This window comes from Papio anubis, chromosome 13 (genome assembly GCF_008728515.1).
Source record: "Papio anubis isolate 15944 chromosome 13, Panubis1.0, whole genome shotgun sequence".
NCBI classification, from domain to species: Eukaryota; Metazoa; Chordata; class Mammalia; order Primates; family Cercopithecidae; genus Papio; species Papio anubis.
In genome coordinates this window covers 28,001,768-28,029,603 of record NC_044988.1, presented here as the reverse complement: position 1 = coordinate 28,029,603, position 27,836 = coordinate 28,001,768, and the positions used below count along the sequence as shown (strand labels likewise).

The window sequence follows — 27,836 nt, the reverse complement described above, 5'->3', positions numbered from 1 at the left end:
ATGTTCTTTTTTTTTTTTTTTTTTTTTGAGACAGAGTCTCGCGCTGTGTCACCCAGGCTGGAGTGCAGTGGCGCGATCTCGGCTCACTGCAAGCTCCGCCTCTCAGGTTCACGCCATTCTCCTGCCTCAGCCTCCCGAGTAGCTGAGACTACAGGCGCCCACCACCACGCCCGGCTAGTTTTTTGTATTTTTAGTAGAGACGGGGTTTCACCATGTTAGCCAGGATGGTCTCGATCTCCTGACCTCGTGATCCACCCGCCTCGGCCTCCCAAAGTGCTGGGATTACAGGCTTGAGCCACCGTGCCCGGCGCTATGTTCTTAACAGATGGAACAGTAAGTTTAAATGCCCCAAAGAAAGAAAGCACCTGACACAAAAGACTGATCTATGTCAGGATGCCAATTTATTAAGTGAGAACAAGATGAAAGGCTTTCTAATGCACAGAACTCACATCTGCTATCAAGGACAGCCCATTTCTTGGGTCAGAGTGGCTGGGAGGGTGATTTTGTATCAGAAAATCACTTGGACAGTGTATTAGTCTATTCTTGCATTGCTATAAAGAACTACCTGAGACTGGGTAATTTATAAAGAAAAGAGGTTTAATTGGCCCGTGGTTCTGCAGACTCTACAGGAAGCATGGATGTGGAGGCATCAGGAAACTTTCAATCATGGCAGAAGGTGAAGGAGAAGCAGTTGGTCTTACACGGCTGGAGCAGGAGAAAGGGAAGGGGGAGGTGCTACATAATTGTAAACAACTAGATCTCATGAGAACACACTAATTACCATGAGAAAGGCAAGGGGGAAGACTGCCCCATGATCAAATCATCTCCCACCAGGTCCCTCCTCTGACATTGGGGATCACAATTTGACATGAGATTTGGGTGAGGACACAAGTCCAAACCATACCAGAGAGAAATCTTGTTTTTCTGCTATCCCGGGGACTGTTGAGAAAAGCAGATAGAAACTGTGGGTGCAAGAAACACAAAGGTGAATAAATTTCCCTCTGTTCCTTTCTCTTCTTTTCTGGCCTAATTAAAACAAAGCCCTATTTGATAGAGCTGTTGCATTAGAAATAATGTACACGAAGCCTGAATACAGTAGGCAATCAAAATCAGTAGCGCGGATTAGCAGGAGGCCCAGGCTGTTCCTGCATCCTCGGCTTCACTTCCTTCAGTTCTCTTTTCCTTTCCTAGGAATAACCACTGCTGGGCCAGTTAACAGCAGTTATGCCCTCTCCTCTTAGGGGGCATCCCACCTCTCTCTCCCTGGGTGACTTTGTGACCTTCTGCAGGATAATGACCAAGATATTTTAAATTCAGCAAATTTGTACATTTCCCACAGTTAGAGTTTGTCAATCTTAAAAAAGCCTACCATATAGGGACATCCACAGCTCAGTCTACTTGTGCTGTGCAGAGCCCAAGCCAAGTCCCTCTTACTGTCTTTCCTCCAGCTTGACTGGCAGGATATCTTTGGGGGCCTGAGGTCTTCTCTTTCATGAGTAGTTGCCAGGAACAAGAACACACACAGACACACACACACACACACACACACACACTGCACATATGGAGGTACTAGAAACCCCTATCTGGAAGAGGAGTATTGGTCTCTGAGACATGGCTTTAGAGGACTGTGCATCTCAAACCTTAGGGGAGATGTTACTAATATATCTGTATAGACCTCACCCCACTGCAGATCTTATACATCAGGGTATCCGCAACTGGAGGCTTAGACTTTGTCTACAGTTTCTGAAGCTTCCCCGGTGAGTCTGACAAGCACCTTAGACAAAGAGCTCCTTCGTCGGGGAATGGGTGGCTCTGTTCACATTATTATAAGACAACTTCTGTCATTAACACACAGCTGTCTCCTAAACATCTGTTTCAGGGGGTCTGTGCTTCACATTGGATTAACTAAAAGCCCTGTTCAACAGATTTCTCCAGAACAAAGAAACAGCCTCCATTCGTGAATTACAGCTTTGACTTCTACAGAAACTTGAAACTGCAGGAAGCTCTGATATAAGGTTACCCATAGATACACACACACTCACATACTTGTAGGACACACTTTATTTTATATATATATGTATGTGTGTGTATATATATGTGTGTGTGTGTATATATATATGTATAGCTTATCTATTCTAGAAATTGATCAGCCATGAATAATTTTTAAAGCAGCTGGCTTGAATTATCTTTTGTGAGATTTGCATGGTAAGAAGTTTTCAGTATTTAATTTGAACAATGAGAAAAATATGGCTACAGCTCGTCTGTTTGACAAATAAGTCTGTCTTGGGGCCAGAGGCATTAGGAATTCTTAACAACCAGTCTGCAACATTATTTCAGAAGAATCTGGTGCCTGATTTGCCCAGCTCTGCTCGGGGTTTCTTTCTTTCTTTCTTTTATTCTTCCCGTCTCTCTTAATTAAAAAAAACCTCACACAGCCCTTTCTCTGCAAAGTGAAATGTTATAATTGCTCTTAACACTCATCGATTTCCTCAGGGAAAAACCTAGGACCATGGAACCTGAGGCCTTAAAGTTTAGAATAGTGAGCTTCGGGTTTTGTTGGGGAATTTTGAGTCTATAAATTTATTCCACCCCCAAATTTACCTGCTATTCTTAGTCCTTGTTCTCTTGCTGGCCATCTGAGAAATCATGGCGATGAGGATGACTGAATTTCAAAATCGCAGGCCTGGGGGTATCCAAATGATTGCACAGCCCAACCTCAGGCGGATGATACTCACAAACCCGTTTCTTAGAGATGAAGCTATTGAGGCCAAGAAGCTCCTGACTGGGTCAGAGGCACACAGTGGAGGAGGGGCTAGAACCCAGCAGCTGGTTTCTCCTATGGTACCCTTCCCATTAGAATTCAGTAGTCTAACTCCTTCTGTGCATAAAGATCACCTGGGCAGTGGAGCTCCGCTGGGGGCCAGCAAAGCCCTTCCACCAACATATTTGCATGTATGTTTGCTTTCAAGTCAAATTCCCTACCTTCCTCTCCCATATAAGCATTCCCATATAAAAATTCTGGAGTCTAAATAGTACTATCTACTAATGTTTCTTTGCATTTGTTAAAATGAAGGTTCCAGGCCTTCAGTCCACAGTATCTGATCCCACAGGTGTGGGGGGAAGTGAATGAACTTGACATTCCCCTTTCCCGCCCTGGCATGATCCTGTGGTCTTTGGAGCACACTTCAAGAAGCTGCTCCAGTCAGCGTATTAACTGAGACTTCTAGAGTCCACTATGCCTTAATTCAGAGAAGCACTTCCTTTTTCTGTAAAATATAAGACCTGGAGGATCTTGCCAGGGAATAGGTTTTGAGGAAAGAGTTTCTTCAACAGCTCTCACTCCAATGTGGAACAGCCTCCTTTAATTAACTGACAGATGGAGTCTTCTGAGAAGTGTGGAATGAACTGAGGAGTTTATTTAAAGGGTCCTTGGGAGACTAAGGTGGGCGGATCACGAGGTCAGGAGTTCGAGACCAGCATGACCAACATGGTGAAACCCTGTTACTACTAAAAATACAGAAATTAACAGAGTGTGGTGGTGTGCACCTGTAATCCCAGCTATTCAGGAGGCTGAGGCAGGAGAATTGCTTGAGCCTGGGAGGCGGAGGTTGCAGGGAGCCGAGATCACGTCACTGCACTCCAGCCTGGGCAACAGAGCGAGACTGTCTCAAAAAAGAAAAAAAATGATGTCCAAGAAACCTGGGCAAAGAAACTGAACTCCTCAGTGGAGGAGACTCCTAGTGCAAGGAGTGGAAAATGAGGGACAGGGAGGGGAAGCATTAGTGGAAGGTGTATGGAACCTGCTTGGAGTTCAGCTTTGATCTTGAGGAAAACTGGCATACGGGTTCCACCAAACAACACACTTCAGCGATTGTTTCCTTGAATTTTGGCCTACATTAATGAAGAATCTGGGGCAAATTTTTCACAGGTTCTTCCTCACTTTATTCATTTTTAAATTTTTTGATAATAACTTTATTGAGATATCATTCACATACCCTACATACAATTCACCCATTAACGTGTACAATTCACTGGTTTTTAGTACATTCAGAGTTGTGCAATCATCAGTACAATCAATTGTAGAACATTTTCTTTCTTTCTTTTTTTTTTTTTTTTTGAGACGGAGTCTCACTTTGTCACCCAGGCTGGAGTGCAGTGGCCGGATCTGAGCTCACTGCAAGCTCCGCCTCCCGGGTTTATGCCATTCTCCTGCCTCAGCCTCCCGAGTAGCTGGGACTACAGGTGCTTGCCACCTCGCCCGGCTAGTTTTTTGTATTTTTTTAGTGGAGACGGGGTTTCACCATGTTAGCCCATGTTGGGATGGTCTGGATCTTCTGACCTCGTGATCCACCCGTCTCAGCCTCCCAAAGTGCTGGGATTACAGGCTTGAGCCACCACGCCCGGCCTAATTTTAGAACATTTTCACCACCTTAAAAAGAACCCACATATCCTTTAGCCATCATCCCCCCACAATCTCCCCATTTCCTCAGCCCTAAGCAGCCGGTAAGCTACTTTCTGTCTCTATAAATTTCTCTATTCTAGACAACTTAGATAAATGGAATCATATAATATGTGGTCATTTGTGACTGGCTTTTTTCACTTAGCATAATGTCTAAAAAATTTTTAATTATTGTGGATACATAATAATTGTACATATTATGGGGTACATATGATATTTTGAAACTTAGTATAATGTTTTCAAGGTTTCTACATGTAGCATAGATGAACACCTCATTCCTTTTTTACTGACAAATACACTCCACTGGCTGCATATTCCATGTTTTGTTAATCCATTCATTCAGTTGATTGACACTTGGGTTGCTTCCACTTTTTGGTTGTTGTGAATAATGCTGCTATTTGTGCACTGGTTTTTGTGTGAATATGTTCATTTCTTTTGGGTATATACCTAGGAGTGGAATTAGTGGGTCAAATAACAATAAACACTATACTTGACTTCTTGAGAAATTGCCAGACTGTTTTCAAAAGTCATCACTGTTTAAAAAAATTTATTAAGACAAATGGAAATCAATGGCTCTGAATTATCCTATAAGAGCTTAGTTACATACAGCTTGCTCAGATCTAACTAAAGACTTAATGTAAGCAGGGTTTGGGAGATGCAAAGAATCAAGCTTGGTTTACAAAAATACCAAGCCCAAATACTTGAGAATTTTTATTGGCGTAATTTTAAAGGTTGGGGTAGTGTTATATGGATTTGCGTTTATAACCAGAAAAAGAAACTCAGTTACAAATGTGGCCAATAACAACAACAACAACAACAACAACAACAAATGACTGTATGACAACCCTTAATTAGTAGCTTTGGAAAAGTTTTAGTCACCTTATAAGATGAGTAAAGCCTTTAAGATGATAAAATCATCTATGGATTTCAATTACTTCTGCTATCATCTGTTTCTGCATGGGGAAAAAGGCTTTAAAAATTTTAAGAATACAGTATTTGGAAATACTTTACAGTATTTAAGTATAAAATATACACAGAGACGCACACAAATCATAACTGTAACTCCATGAATTTTCTCAAAATGAACCTTACTCATGTAATTAGCACCCACATCAAGAAAGAAATAGTCACTAGCACCCCTTGAAACCCTCTTTCCAGTCATAATCATGTCCCTCCCCAAGGACCAGAGGATATCCTGACTTCTAACAGCAACATTCTTAGACACAAATAATACATTTTTAATTGTAAGTTTCAGATGTCAAGAACTGGCCAATGAAATAGATTTGTTTAGCGGAGAGAATTTCTTAAGACTCAGTCAGACTTACTATTAATACATGGTTAAAAATTAAATACTGTTAAGCTTGTATATAAAATAGAGAATAACTTCGGCCCAAAGAAGCTTTTCATTTAACATCAGCAGCAATTTAAGAGCATATACTGTATGGCATTTTAAAAATGAATCAACAGACTTTAAACCCTTATTTTGAAAGACATCTCCCTTTTCCTCCAGAATTTGAATTTATTCATGGGAGCAGTCTGTAAAGGAAGTCCTAGGCACCATTAATGGCATGTGCTTTAATAATTTAAGAAGTGTGTATGTAAACTTGAGCACATTGACAGTATATCACATTGTGGATTAAAGTGTAACGACCAATATAAATACAGCTTCCACAAACAGAGTATAAAAACTGACACACTTTTCTTGGTTTATTGGGTGGGAGGATGTTAAATACCTTACGATAAGGTAAGTTTTCTAATACTGGAACTGACTAACTGCCAAGAACACTGCTGTGGTTCTTATCAGGAAAAAAAGTCTATTATAATCATTTTAGGTACGAAACTTTCTACGCATTAGAATTCTTCCAAGGTGAAAAGCGTATTACTAAGGGAATTCATTTTGCAAAGAGGAATCATCTTTTTTTTTTTTTCTCTAAAGATTTTTCATATATTACCAAAATAGTTTAGGATTTTATTAGGATATTTCCTCGGAAGTTTGGGGGTTCCGTGTTCTACCAGGTGATGCCTAATAGATGCCTGATACAGCTCATGAGTCAATAAGAGGAGGATAGAGCATAATCCTTGCCATGCGCTCCGGGCTGCCCCGGGTACTTTCTTTACGGAGGCTGGATGCTTCCAAGGTAACCCAGTCCTTTCATTCCCGCTCCTACCGAGATGCCGGGAAAGCACTCCCGCGCTGATGCGGGGTAGGCAGGTCCTGCGCCCTGCGAGCTGTAACTGCGCTCGGCGTCGTCCTTCCCGAAGTCCTTGGTTTACGCCTCTTCCCATCGAGTCGCCCCAAAGCCCCTCCTCCAGCCATCCCCCTCCTTGTGGGGGCAAAAGTTTAAGGGCGGGCTCCCTTCTCATTAAAGCGCGCCGGGGCCTCTTTAGTGGCTGGACTGTAAAGGGGCCCGAGGGTCCACGGCGCTTTCCTCGCTCTTCTCTAGTCCCAGCTCGGCGGGTGGGGACAGACGCTGAGACTGTCGGTGGCCGGCGCTGACGCGTCCTGGCCGTAGGGTGCCTCCCAGCTCGAGGGACTTATTTAAATATTTGGGGCAGGGCACCCTGCCAGGACCCCAGGAAGCCGGCGCAGATTTGGCGGGGACCCCGAGGCTGTGGCGCACTTGCCCCAGCGCAGCGCGAGCCCTGGGTGCGCGTGGGTGAGAGTGAGGTTGCGCCCGGGGCCAGCGGGAGGCGGACCCGCCAGGCGGCAGGTGGGTGCGGCCGGCTGGAGCCAGGGCAGCGGCGGCGGCGGCGGCGGCAGCGGCGGCAGCAAGTGGTTGGGCCGTGCGCATTTCCTTCCCTCCCCCTCGGCCTCGGAGCCCGCCAGCGGTGCCCAGTGTGCGGCGCCTTCGGCTCCGCTCAGCGTCCCCTCCCCGCCACCGCCGGCCGCACCCTTCACGGTCCGTCCATGTCCCTGCCCGTGGTGCTCCCGGGCTCCTGCTGCCCCGTGGCTGGGCTTTCGGGTGGGCCGCAGACCGGTGGCCCGGGCGCCGCCGCCGCCGCCGCCCAGGAGCCGCCGCTGCCCCCGCTGCGGCCGCGCTGGCCCCGGGGCGCGCTGCAGCCCCCGTCGCGGCCTCGCTGCGCGGCCACCGCTGCCGCCGGGGTTCTGGCCGCGCCGCCGGCGCTCTCCTCCCGCCGGGCAGCCGCCGCCGCTGCCGCCGCGGCCCCGGGCTCTGCGCTGCTGCCCGCCCGCCCGCTGCTGTCACTCGGGCTGCTGCAGCTGATCCTGGGCTGCTGCATGGTGGCGCTCAGCTTCGGGGCGCTGTCGCTGAGCAGCTCTCCGCAGGTGAAGAACTCGTGCCCGTTCTGGGCCGGCTCCTCGGTGAGTACCGCGCGCGCGCCCCGCTCGCCCGGTCATCCCGTGGATAGGGGGCTCTGGTCGTACCCTTCCATTGTCCCTTAGTTGGCCTCCAGGGCTGCAGTTGGGGGAGCCTTAACGCCACCTGAAGTTTTTGGAGCCTGGAGAAAAATGTTCCGCGACGGTCGAGTTCAGGGGTGAATTGGGCTGCACCTGGGTAGTGTCTGTTGCGCGCAGGCTGAAGGATTTTATTGTCCCTGTTAAGCTAATAGAATTAAGCAAAGACACCCAGCTCTTTGGGAGATTGGAAGGACAGGGTGTAGGTGGCAGGAAAGTGGGAGGAAAGTGATTAAACTTCTTTTGGTCGTTGAGTATTTGCTGCACTGACAACGTCTGTGCTGGGAGGGCAGGGATTTTGATCATTTTTGTTCACCGATGTATCAAGAATGCCTGGCACATAGTAGGTGTATTTGTGGGATGGGACAGTTTCGGACACATCGCTTGTTTTATTCTCCATTAAGACACACGTAAATGTGAAATGTGTAGGGTGGCTCGACTCCCAGACGAGTTCAGGAGGTAATGAGAGGGTGTGTGTGAACTGGCGCTTGTACCTGGTCATTAAAGGAGGGCCTTAACCCCACTTGGTTCCTGGAGCCATGCAGGCTGCTGTGCAGAATTCAGTTTGTGAGAACCGGGACCTGTCATTAGGGACGAGCTGGCCAAAGGTCCTGGAGCACGCAGCAGCTAGCTAGAGATGTCTGCTCTCCAGGACCCACTCCTCCAACCGGGAACGCTGAGCCTGGGGCCAAAGAGTGCCCAACTTCAGAGAAAAGCTGCTGCCAGCCAGTATCTACGGACACCGGGTGGTCACTCCCCTCCACCTCCTAACAATCGCACAATGTCCAAGGCATGTAACCCCCTGAAGTTTTCTGGGGGTTGAGAGACTTGGAAACACATCTTTGTGGGATGACTATGGAAGATGAGTAAAGTAAATAACCTTTCTTTATATCTTTTTTTTATAAAATTTTTAATTTTTATTTTTTATTTTTAAGGGACGGAGTTTCCCCATGTTGCCCAGGCTGTTTCCAACTCCTGAGCTCAAGTGATTCTCCTGCCTCGGCCTCCCAAAATGTGGGGATTAGAGGCATGAACCACCACAGCCGGCCGTAAATAACCTTTCTATGAACTCACTGTGTAAAATCTGAAAGTCTAGCAATGCTGCTAGTTTTTAGTAAGATCTGTAATCAGTGTATGTCCTGAATGGTAAGAACTGCTTTTGCAGTTTCACACATACGGCAAATTCAAGACCAAACTGAAAAAAAGGACTCGAAGAGCTAGTTGAACCCAAAGTAATTGTTTAAATAAGAACATTAGGTTCCTTGAGACTCACCTGAAATTGTATACTTCATCCAGTGCCAATTTGCTTTCCTTTTGAAATACTTTCATGTTGAATGATCTTATTGGGGTACATGCTGTGCTGTGGTGAGGGAAGACCACGATTTGTGCCTCATGTAGAAAAAATGCCACCCTGGTGGCCCTGCCTGTGGGCTCTGCCGCTGGCCTCCATGAGTGTTCAGGAAAACTCCAGAAGGATGGATATTCCAGATGGGGTAGGAATTAGACCTGTTATGCTACCTATTCTACTTGTCTGACTAAATCCAGCCAAAGAGTGGGTGCATTTCGTTTCTCTAAATACTATGGGCCAGTAATAATCTTGCATATATTTTTAGGAATTTGCTCTTCATAAAATCGTGATCTATTGTCTTCTCAGACATAGCTAGTTTAGAATTATTAAAAACTATTTTTTGTCTTATAAAATTAAAAGCTGATATCATTTACTATTGTGAATCATTTCAGAGGTAAATGCACTTAGATATCAGTCAAGCCACAGTTGAATTTGATGAAGTACCAAAAAAAAAAAAAAAAAAAAAGAAGAAGAAAAGAAAAGAAAAGAAAAAAGGCCTTCAACCAGAAGGTGAAGGTTAATACTCCTGGTCTGGGCCGGGCGCGGTGGCTCATGCCTGGAATCCCAGCACTTTGGGGGGCCGAGGCGGGCGGATCACGAGGTCAGGATATCGAGACCATCCTGGCTAACATGGTGAAACCCCGTCTCTACTAAAAATACAAAAAATTAGCCGGGCGCGGTGGCGGGCGCCTGGAGTCCCAGCTACTCGGGAGGCTGAGGCAGGAGAAAGGCGTGAACCCGGGAGACGGAGCTTGCAGTGAGCCGAGATCGCGCCCCTGCACTCCAGCCTGGGCGACAGAGCGAGACTCCGTCTCAAAAAAAAAAAAAATAAAAAATAAAAAAAATAAAAATAAAATAAAATAAAATAAATAGATAAATACTCCTGGTCTGCTGGCTGGGTATGTCCTTGTCTCCAAGTCTGGGCATAGCAGAGCAGAGAAAGAAATCAGTGATTTGGAACTGACAAGTTCTCTGCTATGTCTTTCCCCATTCTTCCCCATACCCTCCAAACCCCGGTCTATATGCAACTCTGTAACTGTTGGTTATTCCTGCTTTTTGTGACTTCATCCTGAGATTGATCTCAGAATTTGCAAAGTGACAACAGAAGCAATAGATACTGTATTTGTAGAACAATTAATTAAATACAGTTTTAAGAGGATGGCTTTAGGCACCATGACTCTCTTGGTGCTTTAGGGGAAAAAGAGCCTTGTATCACATGTTTTGAATTTATGCATGTGACAGAGGTTGTTTTTGAAAAACTTCGTGTTGTGGAAAAGTTTACATTTTATGCAGTATATGTTGAACCCACATATATCTTTCACCCAGCTTCAACAACGGTTTCGTTTGTACCCGCTTCCCGGGCTCTGCTGCGGGCCTTGTGTCTTCTGATAAACTTCAGGAAGGATGAATATTCCAAGCAGGGTAGGAATTAGATCCTTCGTGCTCCCTAGTCTATTTGTGAGATTAAGTTCTCTTATTATTTGGAAGCAAATCTCAGGTGTCACATTTCATCTATATATATTTCAACGTGTGTATTTTTATTACAAGAAAATAGAACCAGCGTAGGATTGAGTGGGCAGTTCGAAGAACTACTCCCTTTAACTTTAAATCTTTTATTATGAAAATTTAAAAAATCTCAACAAGTGTAGAAAGAAGGGTGTAATGATCCCTCATTTTACCCTTCACCCAGTAGCTATCAACACATGACCACTTTACACCTAACACTGCTTCCCCTTCCTAACACCCTCAGATAATTTTTTTTTTTTTTTTTTGAGACAGAGTCTTGCTCTGTTGCCCAGGCTGCAGTGCAATGGCGCGATCTTGGCTCACTGCAAGCTCTGTCTCCCAGGTTCACACTATTCTCGGTCCCAAGTAGCTGGGACCACAGGTGCCCACCACCACGCCCAGCTAATTTTTTTTGTGTTTTTTTTAGTAGAGACAGGGTTTCACCGTGTTAGCCAGGATGGTCTCGATCTCCTGACCTCGTGATCTGCCCGCCTGGGCCTCCCAAAGTGCTGGGATTACAGGCGTGAGCCACCACATCCGGCCCCACCCTCAGATTATTTTAAGGCAAATTCCAGGTATCACAACTTCAGCCATTAGTATTTTAGTATTTATTTATAAAAGAAATGGGCTTGATAGCACATTGTAACTAATTCAAATACAGCTAAACTAAGGTTTCTATTAAAAAAAAAATGCTGGAAGAGTATGAGTCAAGAACTGCAGAATTTAAAAAAAAAAAAGCTTTGACATGCTGTACAATTTACCCATTTAAAGTGTACTGGTCAATGGTTTTTAGTAAATTCACAGTTGTGCAACTATTACAGTTTTAGAAAATGTTTGTCACCCCTAAAGTTTTGAGTAGTTACTCCCCATTCTCCACCACCTCCACCTCTAGCCACCCACTGATTAACCCACTTTCAGTCTCTGTAGATATGTCTGTTCTGGACATTTCATATACATGGGATCATATAATATGTGGTCTTTTATGATTTGTTTCTTTCACTTAGCATGTTTTCAAGCTTCATCCATGCTGTGGCAAGTCTCAGTACTTCATTCCTATTTTATTGTATGGATATGCCATGTTTATTTATTCATTCACAAGTTTTATTGGCATATGAAGCTAGGTAGTTGAATGGAAGTGCCAACTTATGTCTAAGGTTACTTTGAAACCACATAGGAACACAGTAGAAGAATATCCTCATATTTCAAGCTTTGACCATTAGGATCTTTAGCCTGCTATATCAACTAAACCCACACATCTTCTTTAGGCTTCACTGAAAAATTTTGCTTGTATATTTGATACAAAATTAGGTTCAAGAGACAAATATATTTATTTGAAATGACTATTTGTTGAACACCGTATAGTTCAAGGATACTTTTTCATACGTATTTCCTTAAGAGAGCCCTGAGCCTGAGATTTTGGAGGCTTCTTTCACTTGTTTGAACTTTGAAGGTATATTTTATCTATTTTTTAAAACACTTAAGAATTAACAAATTCTATAAAGCATCTTTTCTCATAGTTTTCATTCATACTTTCAGCAACTTGAAGGGAGAGTTTTTAACGTAGTCTGTGTTTTTGAGCACTCTGAGCATTCGATTTCTTCCTGGTATCACTGGTAAATCACTCAATATATTATTATTCCCAAAATTCATGAAGCTAAAAGATGAGCCATCTTGAAAAACAACCTGACGTTTGACTGGAGGTGAGTGGCTACGGGAGTGTCTCAGTGTCCGTCTTCAGCTGTGCTGTCCTAGCTCTCTGTTTGGGGAGTGTGTTTAGTGTTAACTAGATTCCACTGGGGTGTGGGAGTTAATGTTAACTAGATTCCACTGGGGCATGGGGGTTAACTAGATTCCACTGGGGTATGGGAGTTAATGTGAACTAGATTCCACTGGGGTATGGGAGTTAACTGTTCCAATGGGGTTAACTAGATTCCACTGGGATATGGGAGTTAACTGTTCCAGTGGGGTTAACTAGATTCCACTGGGGTATGGGAGTTAATGTTAACTAGATTCCACTGGGGATATGGGAGTTAACTGTTCCAGTGGGGCTAACTAGATTCCACTGGGGTATGGGAGTTAATGTTAACTAGTTACTGGGATATGGGAGTTAACTGTTCCAGTGAGTTGCTAGATTCCACTGGGGTATGGGAGTTAATGTTAACTAGATTCCACTGGGGTATGGGAGTTAACTGTTCCAATGGGGTTAACTAGATTCCACTGGGGTATGGGAGTTAACTAGGATCCACTGGGGTTAACTACATTCCACTGCGGTATGGGAGACTCAGTCTGCCACACTGCACTAGATTTAATGAAAGAGGAGAGAGAGTTGCATTGGGTTGTCTTTCCTCCTTCAGAAACAAAATTCCTAACTTCGATGACATGCATGATCCCTGGGAGATATTTCAGATGAGTAGTAGAGAATTGGTTGTTGTTTTTTGTTCCTCACTGAGTGCCCTGTTATTCTTTATCAGTTGTATACTGCTTTAAGTCACTGATCTGAATTCATGATCATCCTTCTTTGAGTCCATGATTCTTTGGCAAGGTTTCACTTTCATATAAAGAGACAGACATTGGTGAACTTTAGGATGAACCTTTTTTAAAAAAATTGCAGTGAATAAACATAAAGAAAAATCAGTGGACCAAAGGAAAAACTAACATAAAGATTATGCTTACTACCAGTTAAATGATAGTAAATATTTTTTATCATACTAATCAAATACTACTTTAATATTTAAAGGATATTTAAAATATAATTTTGAGGATGAGTTTTGATTTCTTTGGTCCTTTATTTTGCATATCAGCAGAGTCACATTTATAAGTTCTGTGCCTCTCGGCCTCAGTTACTCATCTGTAAAATGGGTGGGATGCTGCTTCTTCAGGACTAATTTTGTGAAGGTGTAGCTAGAGTATATATGGGAGAGTGCATCACTGCTGGACCCAAGCACCAGACCTGGAATACACAGGAACCTCTATCAATGGTTTTTAAACACCAAAGTCATAGTTAATCAAAGTAAAGTGAACAGGCCAGTATTTTTGTAGGACATTATAGTTACCATCATGTTTTCATTAGAAATATTCAGTTGCCCATTTTCTCAAATTTTTTTTTTTAAATGAGCTATGCTAGACAGGGAAGAAAACCACACACACACACACACACACACACACACACACACACATTTTTAAAAAAATTGCCATCATAAGAGCTATAGGGCAGGGTAGGTTGTTGAGAAGTTTGACATGATTTTCTGCTTATTTACAAGGTAACACAGGATATTTACAATGGCTTTTTAAAAATCTCTGTGTTTACACACAGCAGCTTTTGATAAATGATTCAGAACATTTTTGCTCTAACACATGTTAATGGATTAGCAAAGGGAAATAGGGCAGTAGAATTATAAGCTTCTGATCTTAACGATTTGATTTTTACTTTGGAAAATGAAAGCACATTAACCATTTATGGTGGGTAACAGTGACTCTCCCCTGGGGTATCTCAGAGCCCTTCTTTGTAGTATCAGAAAAAAGGAAAGGCCTCTGCTTTTTCCTATAAGCTACAAGAAATGGGTTATCAGTGAGTGAAACAAAACTTGTAATACCTCTCATTATAACACAGAGATTGTTTGGTGTTAGAAAATAGGTTCTTACCTGTTCATTCAGGGCTAGTTCCATCTTGCGCTGGATGGAAAGAATGCTGATGGAGTTGCTTTTTGTTGCTGCTGTACTCTTTCAGGAAGCACAGGAGATGAAAAATGTGTTTAGGCTTACATAGTCATCTTTGAGCACGGTCATCTCCTGTCTCTGGCCTCCATTCATTCATTCACTCATTGACTCTTGCTGTAACTAACTGAGTGCCTTCTGGGATCCTTTAGTGGTGTGCGAGTAAGTATGCACAGGTCCAAGCCCTCATCGTGATACTGACGGTTAAACATGTAATAGCATTCCGGCATAGTGGGAGCCATGGAAGGACATTGTTAAGGGACCTTCTTGACTCATTTCTGATGGAGCTGCAGCTACTGCTGCCACCAAGGGAGTGCAGGCATTGAATACTCTGCCTCCTTCTCTTCTTTTCCCAACTCCTTTCCCCATCCGTGAATTCTGCCTCCCTTTCAGATGAAATGGAAGCATCATTCCTTAAGTCTTGAGCTCTTAAAAAATTTATCCCCAACTGTAGCACCTCTGTTCCCATTAACCATTCGAGAGGCTTCTAACCATCCAGGCCTGCTTCCTCTATTTGCTTTTCTCCCCATCAACACTCACAGGGTTCCCCAAGTGCCTCAGGGCTTCACCGGGCTTGAAGAGAGGGAGAAGTTGAATAAAAGTAGGTGCGTGCCTTTGTTGCTGGGTTCAGGAATGAAGAGCCACAACTATAGCTCCCGCCTGGAGCTGGAATATAGTTTCTAAAACACTGTAAAGAGCGGTGGCTTACAGGAATCCTGGTGGGATTTAACTTGAATATGTGCTGAGTCTATATAACAACTTAAATGGAAATGACATTCTTAGTTTGTCTTCAATCCACAGACTTGGTATATGCCTTGACTTACTTGGCTATTCGTTTAATATTGCATGATAAACTTTGTATTTCTCCCCACTGAGGCCTTAAAGATCTTTGTCATATATAGTTTGAGATTATTGATGTTTCTCATTTTGTACATATATACATTTTGTACATATTTTTTAACTTACATTGTCTATAGTTTGTTGCTACCATATGCAAACAAAATACCTCCCCTCCAAAGGAAGAAATACAGATAGCTTAGTTCTTTGGTTTCAGAGATACCTCATTTGAAATGACAGTTGAATCTATTAAAATAAAAAAATTAGAAATACCTTTCAACTTAGAAACTTCACTCCTGGGACTTTTTTCCGCTGAAATAAAAGCACTTGTTTTTAAAGATATGTGTTCATAGATGTTTACTGCAGCATTGTTTGTGAGAGCAAAAAACTAGACATAGAATGAATGCCCATTAATATGGAAATGATTGAATATGTTAAATACAGTCACACAATGGAATGTTATGTAGCCACTAAAGTGAAATGAATTAGAGCTGTTCCAATGCATATGAAGAGATTTCTATGAAATATTTATTGAGAGAGTAAAGGAAGAGGCAGGGAAAGTATATCTTCTATGATTTTTTTCACAAAAATCACATCCCTGTGAGTGTGTATATATACACATAGACATATGTGTGTAGTACTAAGAATTTAGAGAAAAATACATACATATGTAAAATATGTAAACATGCTAGATTGTTAACATGGAGGAGGGTGGGGTGCTGTGGCTGGGTAGGCAAGGTGAGAAGAACAGTTTAGGCATATCGCTTTTTTATGGGTTTTTATGGCTGGAGCTAGACACTTCCTTTTAATAATACTTTTTTTTTTTGGAGACGAGTCGCGCTCTGTCACCTAGGCTGGAGTACAGTGGTGCGATCTCGATTCACTGCACCCTCTACCTCCTGGGTTCAAGAGATTCTTGTGCCTCAGCCTCCCAAGTAGCGTCACCATGCCTGGCTAAGGTTTTGTATTTTAGTGGAGACGGGGTTTCACCATGTTGTCCAGGCTGGTCTCGAAGTCCTGAGCTCAGGCAATCCGCCTGCCTCGGCCTCCCAAATTGCTGGGGGTAACAGGAGTGAGCCACCAGGCCCAGCCTGTTTTTTTCTTATTGAGATTTTTTAGCTCGTTTTTTTATCGAAGTGTCATTTTGCAACATGGGCTCCTCCTCACAGTAGTTCCTCCCACTTTGTGAAATAAATGCTGTAGAACATATATTAATTGCCAACAATTGGGACACAATACTGGGAACTAGGACTTTAGAGAGACAAGACAGGAGTTCACAGTTAGTGGGTAATACAGAGACACATCCCTCAATTATTACAGTAGAGTTTTTGGAAAAAAAGAAGTGTGTGCGGAGGGCTTCCATGAGTGTGGAGCGGTGGAATCAGTGAGGGCTTCTCAGGGCAGGTGACTGCTCAATGGGGCCTTGCAGGATGGGTAAAAGTTCTCAGGCAGCTAGGAGGGAAGCTGGGAGGACACAGCACTTCAGCAAAGAGAAAGAAGCACATAGCCCAGGAATGTCAGGAGCCTGGCTGGCCCGAGGGAGGGCAGGTACTTGGTAGGAAGGTGTGTGGTGGAGGGGCTGGGGTATGTAAAAACCAAGCTTGAGAGTAGGTAAGAGAAAATCCTGAAGGGCGTTGTTTCCCATTTCGAAGACTTTACCTGTCCCATAGTGGATAGGTACCTGATGAATGGAAGGATACCGCCAGACATGCATCCGATGAGGCTGACCCTGGCAACAGATTGGGTGCTGCTAGGAACAGGGAGCTTGGCTGAGAAATAGTAATTCCTCACTCACCAGGAGAGGCTAATTTCTGATTGTGTGTTCTTAATTGACATTAAGATAAAACAGGCCAGGTGTGGTGACGTGGGCCTGTAGTCCTAGCTCCTGGAGAGGCAGAGGCGGGAGGATCACCAGAGCCCAGGAAGTCAAGGCTGCGATGAGGCATGATCACGCTGTTGCACTCCAGCCTGGGTGGCAGAGCAAGACCCTGTCTTTAAAAACAAAACAAAATTAAAGTCAATAAAAAAGCTTTGAGGGCTTGGAAGTAAAAGTCCAAAGTGGTTTACCAGGGTGAACCCTGTAATCCAGCAGGAATATTAAATGTTTGATTTAGAATGTTTTGAAATTTCAGTATCTTCAAAAATATGTACTTTTGTGACTGAGGATTTGTTTATTGGAATTGGTCCATTTTCTATATTTATGATAGTTTATTTTTACAGGTGATACTCTCTGGAATCATAGGATTAACAACTTGGAAAAGGCCTATGATACTCCTGGTATGTACTGATCTTATAAATTGCTACCCTTTATAAAATGTGCTATGTAGGAAGTCTGTTCATATAAACCACTGAAGAAATGCTTAAGCTTCCTTGTTCATTAAAAAAATAAGTTAACAGTAGATAATATTAGAAGTCAGATGATAATAACAAGTAAGATAATAATTTTGCTGGTTTTCTGATTCACTTTAAGCTCCTTAAGTACCCAGTGCTATACAAGTGTCTTTAGTTCCAGCATTAAACCCATCCTAAAGATAGAATTTTTAAAAAACTACTTACTATGGGCAGTTTTAAATATACACAGTAGTGGAGGGAATAATATAATAAACTCCCTGTACCCATTGCCCAGGTTCCATAATGATTAACTTCCAGCCAATCTTTACAGCTATACTCCCACTCATTTTCTCTCATATTCCTTTTTCTCTATATTCTTTCTATTTATTGTTATTATTATTATTATTTTTGAGACGGAGTCTCACACTGTTGCCTGGGCTGGAGTGCAGTGGCGCAGTCTCAGCTTGCTGTAACCTTTGCCTCCTGGGTTCAAGCAATCCTCCCAGGTAGCTGGGATTATAGGTGCCCGCCACTGCGCCCAGCTAATTTCTTGTATTTTTAGTAGAGATGGGGTTTCACTGTGTTGGTCAGGCTGGTCTCAAACTCCTGACCTCATGATCCTCCCGCCTTGGCCTCCCAAAGTGCTGAGATTACAGACGTGAGCCACCAAGCCTGGCTGTTATTCTTTTTTTTTTTTTTTTTTTTTTTTTGACACAGTCTCACCCTGTCGCCCAGGCTGGAGTGCAGTGGCACGTTCTTAGCTCATCGCAACCTCTGCCTCCCAGATTTAAGCAATTGTCATGCCTCAGCCTCCTGAGTGGCTGAGATTACAGGTGTGCACCAACATGCCTGGCTAATTTTTGTATTTTTAGTAGAGATGGGGTTTCACCATGTTGGCCAGGCTGGTCCCAAACTCCTGATCTCAAGTGATCCACCTGCCTTGGCCTTCCAGAGTGTTGAGATTACAGGCGTGAGCCACCGCGCCTGGCCTCCTCTATATTCTTTTGAAGCAGATCTCATATATTAATCATGAATATATGACTTTTTATTGTTATAATGTTTGAGCTGAACAACCTTGGAATTTTGTTGCATAGATTTGCTATATTATCTCTTTATCGCATAAATATTATATTCTCTTGGAAATATAGACATATACGGGTGATTTTATCCTTTTTTTGTGTTATTGAGGTAAAATTTATACAGCAAAATGAATCATTTTAAAGAATATGATTCAGTGGCATTTTTAGAACATTTCCAATGTTCATCCTTTGTTTTTATTTGCTATGTCATTTTGATTCAGGGACTGTAAACTTATCATGTACAGTTTTAAATGGTAAGTTTAAACTTATCATTTAAAGTGAATCAAAATAGACAATGCTAATGGAGTTTCCAACTTTTAAAGATAAAATAGAGGCTCTAGGAAATTAGATTTGAATTGTGGTATACTTAAAATTTTTTTCTTTATAGTATCTCTTATTTTTATTTGTCTCATCCATCTTGAAATGGAGTTAAATAATTTTCTAAAGTCATTTTGTATATATGCTTAATAGTTCATCTTAAACAGATTGTTGTTTGCTAGGCAACGGGCAATCAGTGCAAAACTCCTTAAATTTTTAAATACAAAGAGAAGAAGCACATTGCGGAATCTTTGTGTGTCAGAATAATTAATGGATCCCAATACTGTGATGGTCTTGAAAAACTAACCTGAAGTGGTTTTAGGCCCACAAGATGACATAGGCAACATTTTACATCTCCATCAATGATTGTATTTCATGAAATTCCTTTAATAATTTTGGAAATAATCAATTTTTAACATACCATTTTAATATATTAAACAGCAGGATGAGAGAAAATGAGACTTTGGATGAGTTGTATAGCCTGTGTTATAAGTGGCGAAAATTTGTTTCACAATAACTCTCTAGGTTTACAGTCTCTGTGAAAAATTTTGGTTAGTGTTTAGTGTTTATACGAATATTTGGTAACAGGAATCTCCTTTGCACTGTCTTTTTCCATTGAGTCAATATTAAATTGCTCAGTAATGCAAATCTCCAGTATCTAAATTGAATTAAAAGAAGGAAATCTTCAATGGTATTTGTACTTTGAAAATTCCAAATGATGAAGAGAGTAGAAGTGTGTTCTGGATAGATTCAAGAAAGTATACTTATTAAGACATTTATTTGACCTTGTTGTCTTTTAAAAAGCTGCCTCACATATTTATTATGTAAGCTTAAGCAGCCTTAAATGAAAATGGCCCTGTCTTATTACATTCTTATCCATTTATTTCTCATCTTTGTTAAGTATATGCATTTTGTCACAAAGTTGTAACCAGTGTGTACATACTATGTCCTGCACTGCTTTTTCTGTTTAATGTAAAATTAAGTTACTCTCAGGTTTCCATGTATGAGGAGTCTACATGCTTATCATTTAAAACTGTAAGCAGGCTTCTGCCTTATTTCTATGTCATCATCAGTTTTTACCCTATTGTTGGACATTTGAGCTTCTATATTTTGGCTGCTATGAGTTATGTACTTAGAAGTCATATAGAGATTGTCTTGAAATGTTAATTAGCATCAATTTATAAAGAAGATAAATTAATTTGTAGGGATTCTACAAGGGAAAACTTTCTATCTCTTGATAATTGGAGACTTAGTCAATATCATAAATGAAAAATCCTCAGTTCATATGTATCTTTTTTTTTTTTTTTGAGAGAGGGTCTTGTTCTATTGCCCAGGCTGGAGTGTGGTGGCGTGATCACTGCTCATTGCAGCCTCAAACTCCTAGGCTCAAGGGATCCCCCCAGCTTAGTCTCCTGAGTAGCTGGGACTACAGGTGTGTGCCACCACACCCAGCTAATGTTTAAATTATTTTTGCAGAGATGGGAGTCTCACAACATTACCCAGGCTGGTCTCGAACTCCTGGGCTCAAATGATCTTCCCACCTCAGCTTCCCAAAGTTCTGGGATTACAGGTGTGAGCCACTATGCCTGGCTCACATGAATCTTAATAGTATACCATTATAACTCATGCCAGATGCTTATGTTATGTTAAAAAATGGAAAAATGCCAGTCAGATATTCCTAGCCCATCCTTTTAAGAGTGACATCACTGTGTGCAAGCCACTGAACTCTTCTGAGCCTAGTTTTCTTTTTGGCACAGAGGGGATAATTTAGTGATACCAAGGGAAGTTCTACCCTACCCCTCCCTTAATGGATATTTTTTCTCCATTCCGCCCCCTCCAAGCCCCTCTGCCTCAGTTTCCCAAGTTTAGGGACTGTGCCATTGCATGCTTTTTGGCGGGAGGCCATGCTCCATTAGGGGAGCCAGAGGACCCCATGGGCCTGGCTGATTAGAGTTCTGTCCCCTTCCCCTTCTCATCCATACTGTAGGCTCAGGGGCACCTTCTGACTTGGGACTTTCACCCCCTAGCTAGTTGCTTGGCTGGCGCCTTCTCTTCTGGCTCTCAGTTCAGCAGTCACTTCCTGCCAGAGGCCTTTCCTGACCACTCTGATTGCAGTGGCTCCTGCCTTGCCCCTAGCCATATCCCAGCACTGAATTACTGGCTTTGTGGTCTGTGATTAGCCTATGTACCTTACATTTGTTGCCCCTCTCCCCAGACTATAGTCAGTTCCATGAGGACAAGAGTCTTGTCTTTTTCACTCTCTTTCTCTAGGGCCAATGTGGTCAATACACATTTGTTGTTGACTGTGGAGTTAATTCGACAGCCAATAAGAAATTTAGGTCCTGGGTGAATTCTCACAGTTTCTTTTATTTTTGTCTTAAATTTCTCTCACTTGCATTTGTTCTCCAGAATCTTGTATTCATTGCTTTTGAACTTCAAGGTTGTCAGGGAGTGTTTTGGTGGTGGAGGTTTGGAGGGGAAGGATACTCTTTTTCAGGGTCCTTGGAGAGGCAAGCTCTCCTTGGAGAGGCAAGCTGTCCTTGTTTTTAGTTGTTCACATCAGTCTAGAACACATGAATATTCCCTTTTGAGAACCATTTGCATTTGGGCTTCCTCTTTTGTGGTTGTTACCTTGATAACATCAGGTTTTTTACTGGGTTGAACAAAGAAGGGTCGCTGTGACCTAGTTCCTTCAAACTCGAGTTTTCATGGAAATTCAGGGTTGGAAGCCTTCATTTACTGGGTCATGTTTCTTATACTAACATACTCGTGTGTTCAGAACAAAAATGATCATATTGGAAAATAGTTGCTAAATATTTGTAGCTATTTATGGCTATGACTAAGAATAAGCTAGGAAGTATGGGTGCGTGTGTGTGTGTGTGTCTGTGTGTGTAGTATTCTAGGTTGTGTGTTTTCCATGAAGAGCTAACATTTTCCATTTTTAAATAATATTTTATTTCTTCTAGACATCATTCCTCTTTCATTCTAAGAAAATGTTCTGTAAGTGTTTATAAATGACGGACAATGCTAGAAACAGCCTCAAAGATTGTCTAGTCTAGGCACCTCAGTTAGAAAACAGAACGATCTTAATAAGATTTTTAAAAAAATTTTTCTTTTGTGGTACAGGCATTTTTAGTGGCAGGTATTTTTCCTTGGTGGTACATTTAGTAAGAATTGCTGCTGTGAATGTCCACCTAGCTCTTTGCCTATATTTTTGGTTCCTTATGAAGTGGTGATGTGAGCTTTGTTATCTGTTTTCTTGTCAATTAGATGGGATAAGTACGACCTAAAAATGATAAAGGGACAGCTCCATTCTTTAGCATCAACAACGAAGGTTCTTCCCCAGTGATGTTCTCGGGGCACATACGTGTGGCTTATTCCCAACTGTGGCTCCTGTTGATTTGTACCCCAGACCAAGAATAAATAGATGAGGGTAAATGTATTGGCTATTGGTCTTTCAGTTTATTTTCTAACTTCAAGATTATAGTATTTAGGATAAAACCTCATTACCTTAAGAGACTACAAAATGGCTTAAGGTATGCTTAATTTTTTTTTTTTTTTCATCTAAGAGTCCATATAGGCTAGGTTGGTAAGATAGTTCAGGGTCAAGAGATTTTCCCAAGGTCTAAACCAATAAATGCTTAGATCAAAATAATATTTTAAGATTCCTTCCAACTCTCATATTATAGATTTCTAGAGTCCTCTTTAGTTACCTCGATGGTATTTTAATTTCAGATGGACATTTCAACTGGTCATTATAAGCTCCTTGTATATAAACTGAAATACTATGATTATTTCACTCTGTGTTTTTTAAGGCATAAAATGGAAGACTCTTCTTACTCTTCAGAATTATTAGTAATACATTCTTGCATGTATATAATGCTTAAGAATTTTCCAGGTTCTTTCATATAACTTTTCTCATGGCAGATATTATTCCTTTTATGTGGATAAGAGAATATGAGCTCAGGAGTTAATATTAGCTCAGGCTTGTCCAGTTCACAATGAGTGGAATGATTATTAGAAAGAACCCAGGGATTTGGGCTCCTAGTTCATTGCTTCTTGCATTGTAACATTTTACCACCTCCTCCATTAGCCAATCAGTAGCCATCTCACTGTGGTCAACAGTGGCTTTTTTGTGGTGTAGAATATAAATTAAATAAGCTGTTGTCTTATTTGTGAATGTCCAATTCTTTTTCAAGATCTGAAGTGGCAAACGTTTTGGGAATTTTATCTTTCACTCAAAAGAGCCAGAGGCAGAAACGACCAAGGTAACACAAGGTGTAGTTTTGAATCTCAGTCCTATCAATTTCAATCAATGAGTGGCCAAGGAAATGATCTAATTTGTACGCTCATCTGTAGAGTGGGAGTATACCCGTTCCTCAGGATCGTAATGCACATTGAAACTAAACTGTACAATGGGATTTAAGGCTGTGTAAACACATTATGAATTATTTTTTAATCATTCATTGAGAAAATCTCCAAGAGAATATCTGGCCTCTCAATTTGATGTGTCATTATGTAACAACCCATGGTAGAAAAATGTGCACTTAGGTATTGTGAAGGCATCTTAGGCTGGGTTCAGGCTTCTCTGTGATCACAGTGCATTTAGTCTGTTGGCAACAGATCTTTGGTTTCTCCCCCGATCACCTTCTCCCAGGAACTGTGCATTGGGTAAGAACTTGGGATCCTCAGAAATTGAAAGCAGTCTTGGGTAGTTCATCTACGGTTAGAATCAAGACCTGGGCAGTACCTTGTTTTGCAGACTGACCTAAGCCAATTTGGGTATGCTTTAATTAGTGGGTTTAATTTGGTAGCTACAGGTAATTGCCAAAGCTTAGAAGTAACCTTTCTGCCAAGTTAATTGTTCAAATGAAGTTGATTCTCAGATCAAATTCTGCTATCCATACACTTACTGCTATCCATCAGACAAAAAAATTGTTCATGCCCTTTGTTCTGAAGCTTAAAGTATAGAGAGTTGAGATTTGTATCATGCTTACAAAATAGGGTGTGTGAACGATGTTTTGTCTCTCATTTTCCTATTCACTTGTCTTGAATACCACTGTGGATTCCTTGAAAACCTGTTGACCAAGCAAAGCTAAGTTTATGAGACCCACTTCAGTAAGGGAGAGCAGCTCTTTGTCAGTTCTCAGAAGGGATGAGCCAAAGAGAGGATATTTACAGGGTTTTAGAGCCCCTGCTGGATGACTGGTTTTTTTGAGACAGGGTCTCACTCTGTCACCCAGGCTTCTAAGTGAAATGGCACCATCACAGCTCACTGCAGCCTCAACCTCCCTGGCTCAGGTGATCCTCCCACCTCAGCCTCAGCCTCCTGAGTAGCTGATGTTGAAAAGGTAATCATTAGCTTGGTCAACATCGCTAGTCACTAGGGAAATGAAAATCAAAACCACAATATCAAAACATCATGTAATATACCTTTAATATACACAATTAAACATGAGAGCCCATTTTTAACATCCATTATGCTAATTAAACAAGCTAATAATTTCATCAATGGCATCTCATTTGCATATTCACTCTGCTAATTTAGCAAAATCAGTTGGGTGTTGTTGGGAGATCAAGATAAGGGAAGCAAGCTTTTAGAGTTTGGCCTTCCTCATAAATGCTAGCTGACCATCCTGGGATATGGATTCTTGACTATCCTTGGGTGTAGCTTGGACCAACCAATGTGTACATACATAATATCGCACTGCCAGTGCTAAAATGCATTATAGACTATTTTGTGATATAAAAGTAATGGCAAAAACCGCAATTACTTTTGCACCAAATCTAATAGTAGTACATATGTATTTGGGTTGCTTAAGGGAGCCCTCTGACCAGTCCTGCATCCAGGTTGTCTGAGCCCAACAGACTACAGTGATCAATTTCTGAATATGACTATGAGAAAATTCTCAAATTATGAATGATTCAGACCAAGAGGGGAGACCACTTTGAGTTGGGGAACATCTTAAAATTCATGTGTTGTCAAGAAATGTTGCAGAATAATGTGTACGGTCCTATCTGTGTGTGTGTGTGTGTGTGTGTGTGTGTGTGTGTGTAGTGTATGTTAAAAAACACCAAGTGATCATACATGTGTGTTTGTAGTTACAGGGAAAATTTCTGAAAAGATATATGAGAAATTGTTTACAGTGGGCCCCTCTGTGGAGTGAAATGAGAATGGGAAGGAGGAAGATTTTTCTTGCTCTCCAATTTGTATTTGGAGGAAATAGTGCCGTATTGTGTGAAGAGGAGACTTTTAGTTATCTTTTGTTTGATTTTTGCCACCCTGTACCTGCAATGTCTGAATTCCCTTTTTGGAGTTGGTGTCTCTGCCTTTGTGTGCGTCTTGGTGAGCCGCGGGGCCCTGCCTCCAGCGATGCAGCTTCTGAGGACGCGTGCTTATGTTTCTGAATGCCAGCAGCCAGCCTGTGAGCCCATGACCTCTACCTACCAGAGCTCTAGCCCAGGACTCTGAATCTGGAGCCGTGGATGCGCTGTAGCCCTGGGGCCACTTGGAACTTACTGGGCAAAGGAGGCAGCTTGTGTCCAAGGCTGACAACAAGGGACCTGGTTTTCCTGTGGCATGACCTTCCTAGAAGTTCCGGCTCCCAGGTTCTTTGGCTCCTTCCTGGGTTCCTGGGCCTCGTTCTTGTGGATTCTGTGAGCTACCTGATAGTCTTGCAAGGAATTCCTTTTCTTCTTAAATAGCCTAAGTTGGTTTCTCTTGTTCCTAACATAATCAAGAACCCTGAATGCTTAAGACCATGATTTTTCTTCTATGAATATTACTTTTATAATAATTAAAAATACTTCAAACTAAATAGATTCATTTTTAAACATTTGGACACTTACGGTAACTCAGTTGAAAAACAAGAAATCCAGTGGGCATGCAAAGTAGATGGATTGGTGGTGAGCTCAGCATTGGTGGGAAGTGTCGGGTGAAGGAGACTGGGTCGGGGTGTCAGGGCATGGGTGGTGGTAGAATTGGGTCTTATGAGCTGTAATCTCTCAATGATGATATCAAAGAGTTTCCTGGTAAAGGTCTTCTGTGAAGAGAAAGTAATGATCTCTAAATGGGCATTCTGTGTTAGCAGGCATTCTGCACATTGAAGGAGAGGAAAGAGTATAGATTTGGGTCAGACCCAGATCTGACCTGGGTCCTGTAGTTAGTCGTATCATTTGGCGTAATACTTTACCCCTCGGAGACTGTTTCTCATTTATTTCATATTTATAGTTATATATCTAAATCTATTATCTCTCTATTTATCCATCTACCTATATCTTAAATACACCACAGTGATATTTTATAATTTAGTAGGTGCCTTTTAAGAGGGAAAACATTTTTTATTAAAAAAATGGGAGTTCATTAGGCTTCTTACTCTTTTTTGAAAATTTTTATCTTTTGAGACGGAGTCTCGCTCTGTCGCCCAGACTGGAGTACAGTGGCACAGTCTTGGCTCACTGCAACCTCTGCCTCCCAGATCCAAGGGATTCTCGTGCCTCAACCTCCTGAGTAGCTGGGATTACAGGCACGCACCACCATACCTCGCTTAATTTTTGTATTTTTGGTAGAAATGGGGTTTCACCATCTTGGCCAGGCTGGTCTTGAACTCCTGACCTCAAGTGACTTGCCCGTCTCAGTCTCCCAAAGTGCTGGGATTACAGGTGTGAGCCACTGTGCCTGGCCTACCTTCTTATTCTTATTAAAAATAATTAGACCTCTTCATTTATCCCACACCTAAACCTGACTTACACTCCACACAAACAACACTTTTTTTTTTTTTTTGAGATGGAGTCTCACTCTGTTGACCAGGCTGGAGTGCAGTGGTGGCGATCTTGGCTCACTGCAGTCTCTGCCCCCTGGGTTCAAGTGATTCTCCTGAGTCAGCCTCCTGAGTAGCTGGGATTATAGGTACGTGCCACCATGCCCGGCTAATTTATGTATTTTTAGTAGAGACAGGGTTTCACCACGTTGGCCAGGCTGGTCTCGAACTCCTGACCTCAGTTGATTCACCTACCTAGGCCTCCCTGAGTGCTGGGATTACAGGTGTGAGCCCCTGCGCCTGGCCAGAAATAACATTTTAAACACTTTCTGGTTTTAGCATTCTTGGTGGTTGTCCCACCTTGTTAAAAGTGAGGAATTTGCCACGGTTAATGTTAACCCACTTCCCTCCTTTCTTGTTTTTTAAAAAGTTATTTTTGTTACTCCTATTAATGACTTTATTGTTGTAGATAATATTATAAGCTTCTATTTCTTAATTTCTGAACTTTGGATAGTATCTTTTGACCCTCTCTTATATAAGATAAAGAAATTATGACTTTTCTTTACTTCTTACCCTGCTTTCCCAGTTTTTGATCGTGACATGATTATTTTATGTTGTCAGTGTCTTAACATTTACATTTTGCTCTTAAACTATATTATATAATTCAAACTTTGCCTATAAATTGTTTCTCAGATAATGAAAACTGCTAATGGCATTTATTAGATTCTTTATTTCCAGATTCACCTGAGGCCTTGGTATAAGGGATGCCAACATTCCAGTGTCTGTGTTAGACTATCTAAGCAGGGCTTGCAAAGCTGCTGGGTGAAAACCAGTTTTGCAACCCTTAGCTGATCTCCATCTCCCAGCCTAGAAAAAGATTAGGGATTAAAGAGACAAATGTTTTGGTGAAACTTAGTGAATTGCTGTGGCATTTTGAGTTCCACCTTCTCATGGGGGAAAGGGGGAGTATTTAAAGATAAACAATTGGAGAATACGATAGGGATTCTTTGGTGTTTGACTGGACCTTTGTTGCTATGCCTGGGGATTCTAAAGGATGGATTGGAGCACC

General features: G+C 42.0%; 1 protein-coding gene across 1 annotated transcript in view; it reads left to right on the top strand.

The window, feature by feature from the left end:
* Positions 1-7,327: 7,327 nt before the first annotated feature.
* The window catches only part of FAM189A2 (family with sequence similarity 189 member A2), a 64,046-nt gene continuing 43,537 nt past the window's right edge, over positions 7,328-27,836 (top strand). Inside the window, exons 1-2 of the mRNA XM_003911787.4 lie at positions 7,328-7,781; positions 17,500-17,556. Coding sequence (XP_003911836.4) covers positions 7,368-7,781; positions 17,500-17,556 — 471 coding nt within the window. The 5' untranslated portion in view covers positions 7,328-7,367. The remainder of the gene's footprint in view (positions 7,782-17,499; positions 17,557-27,836) is intronic.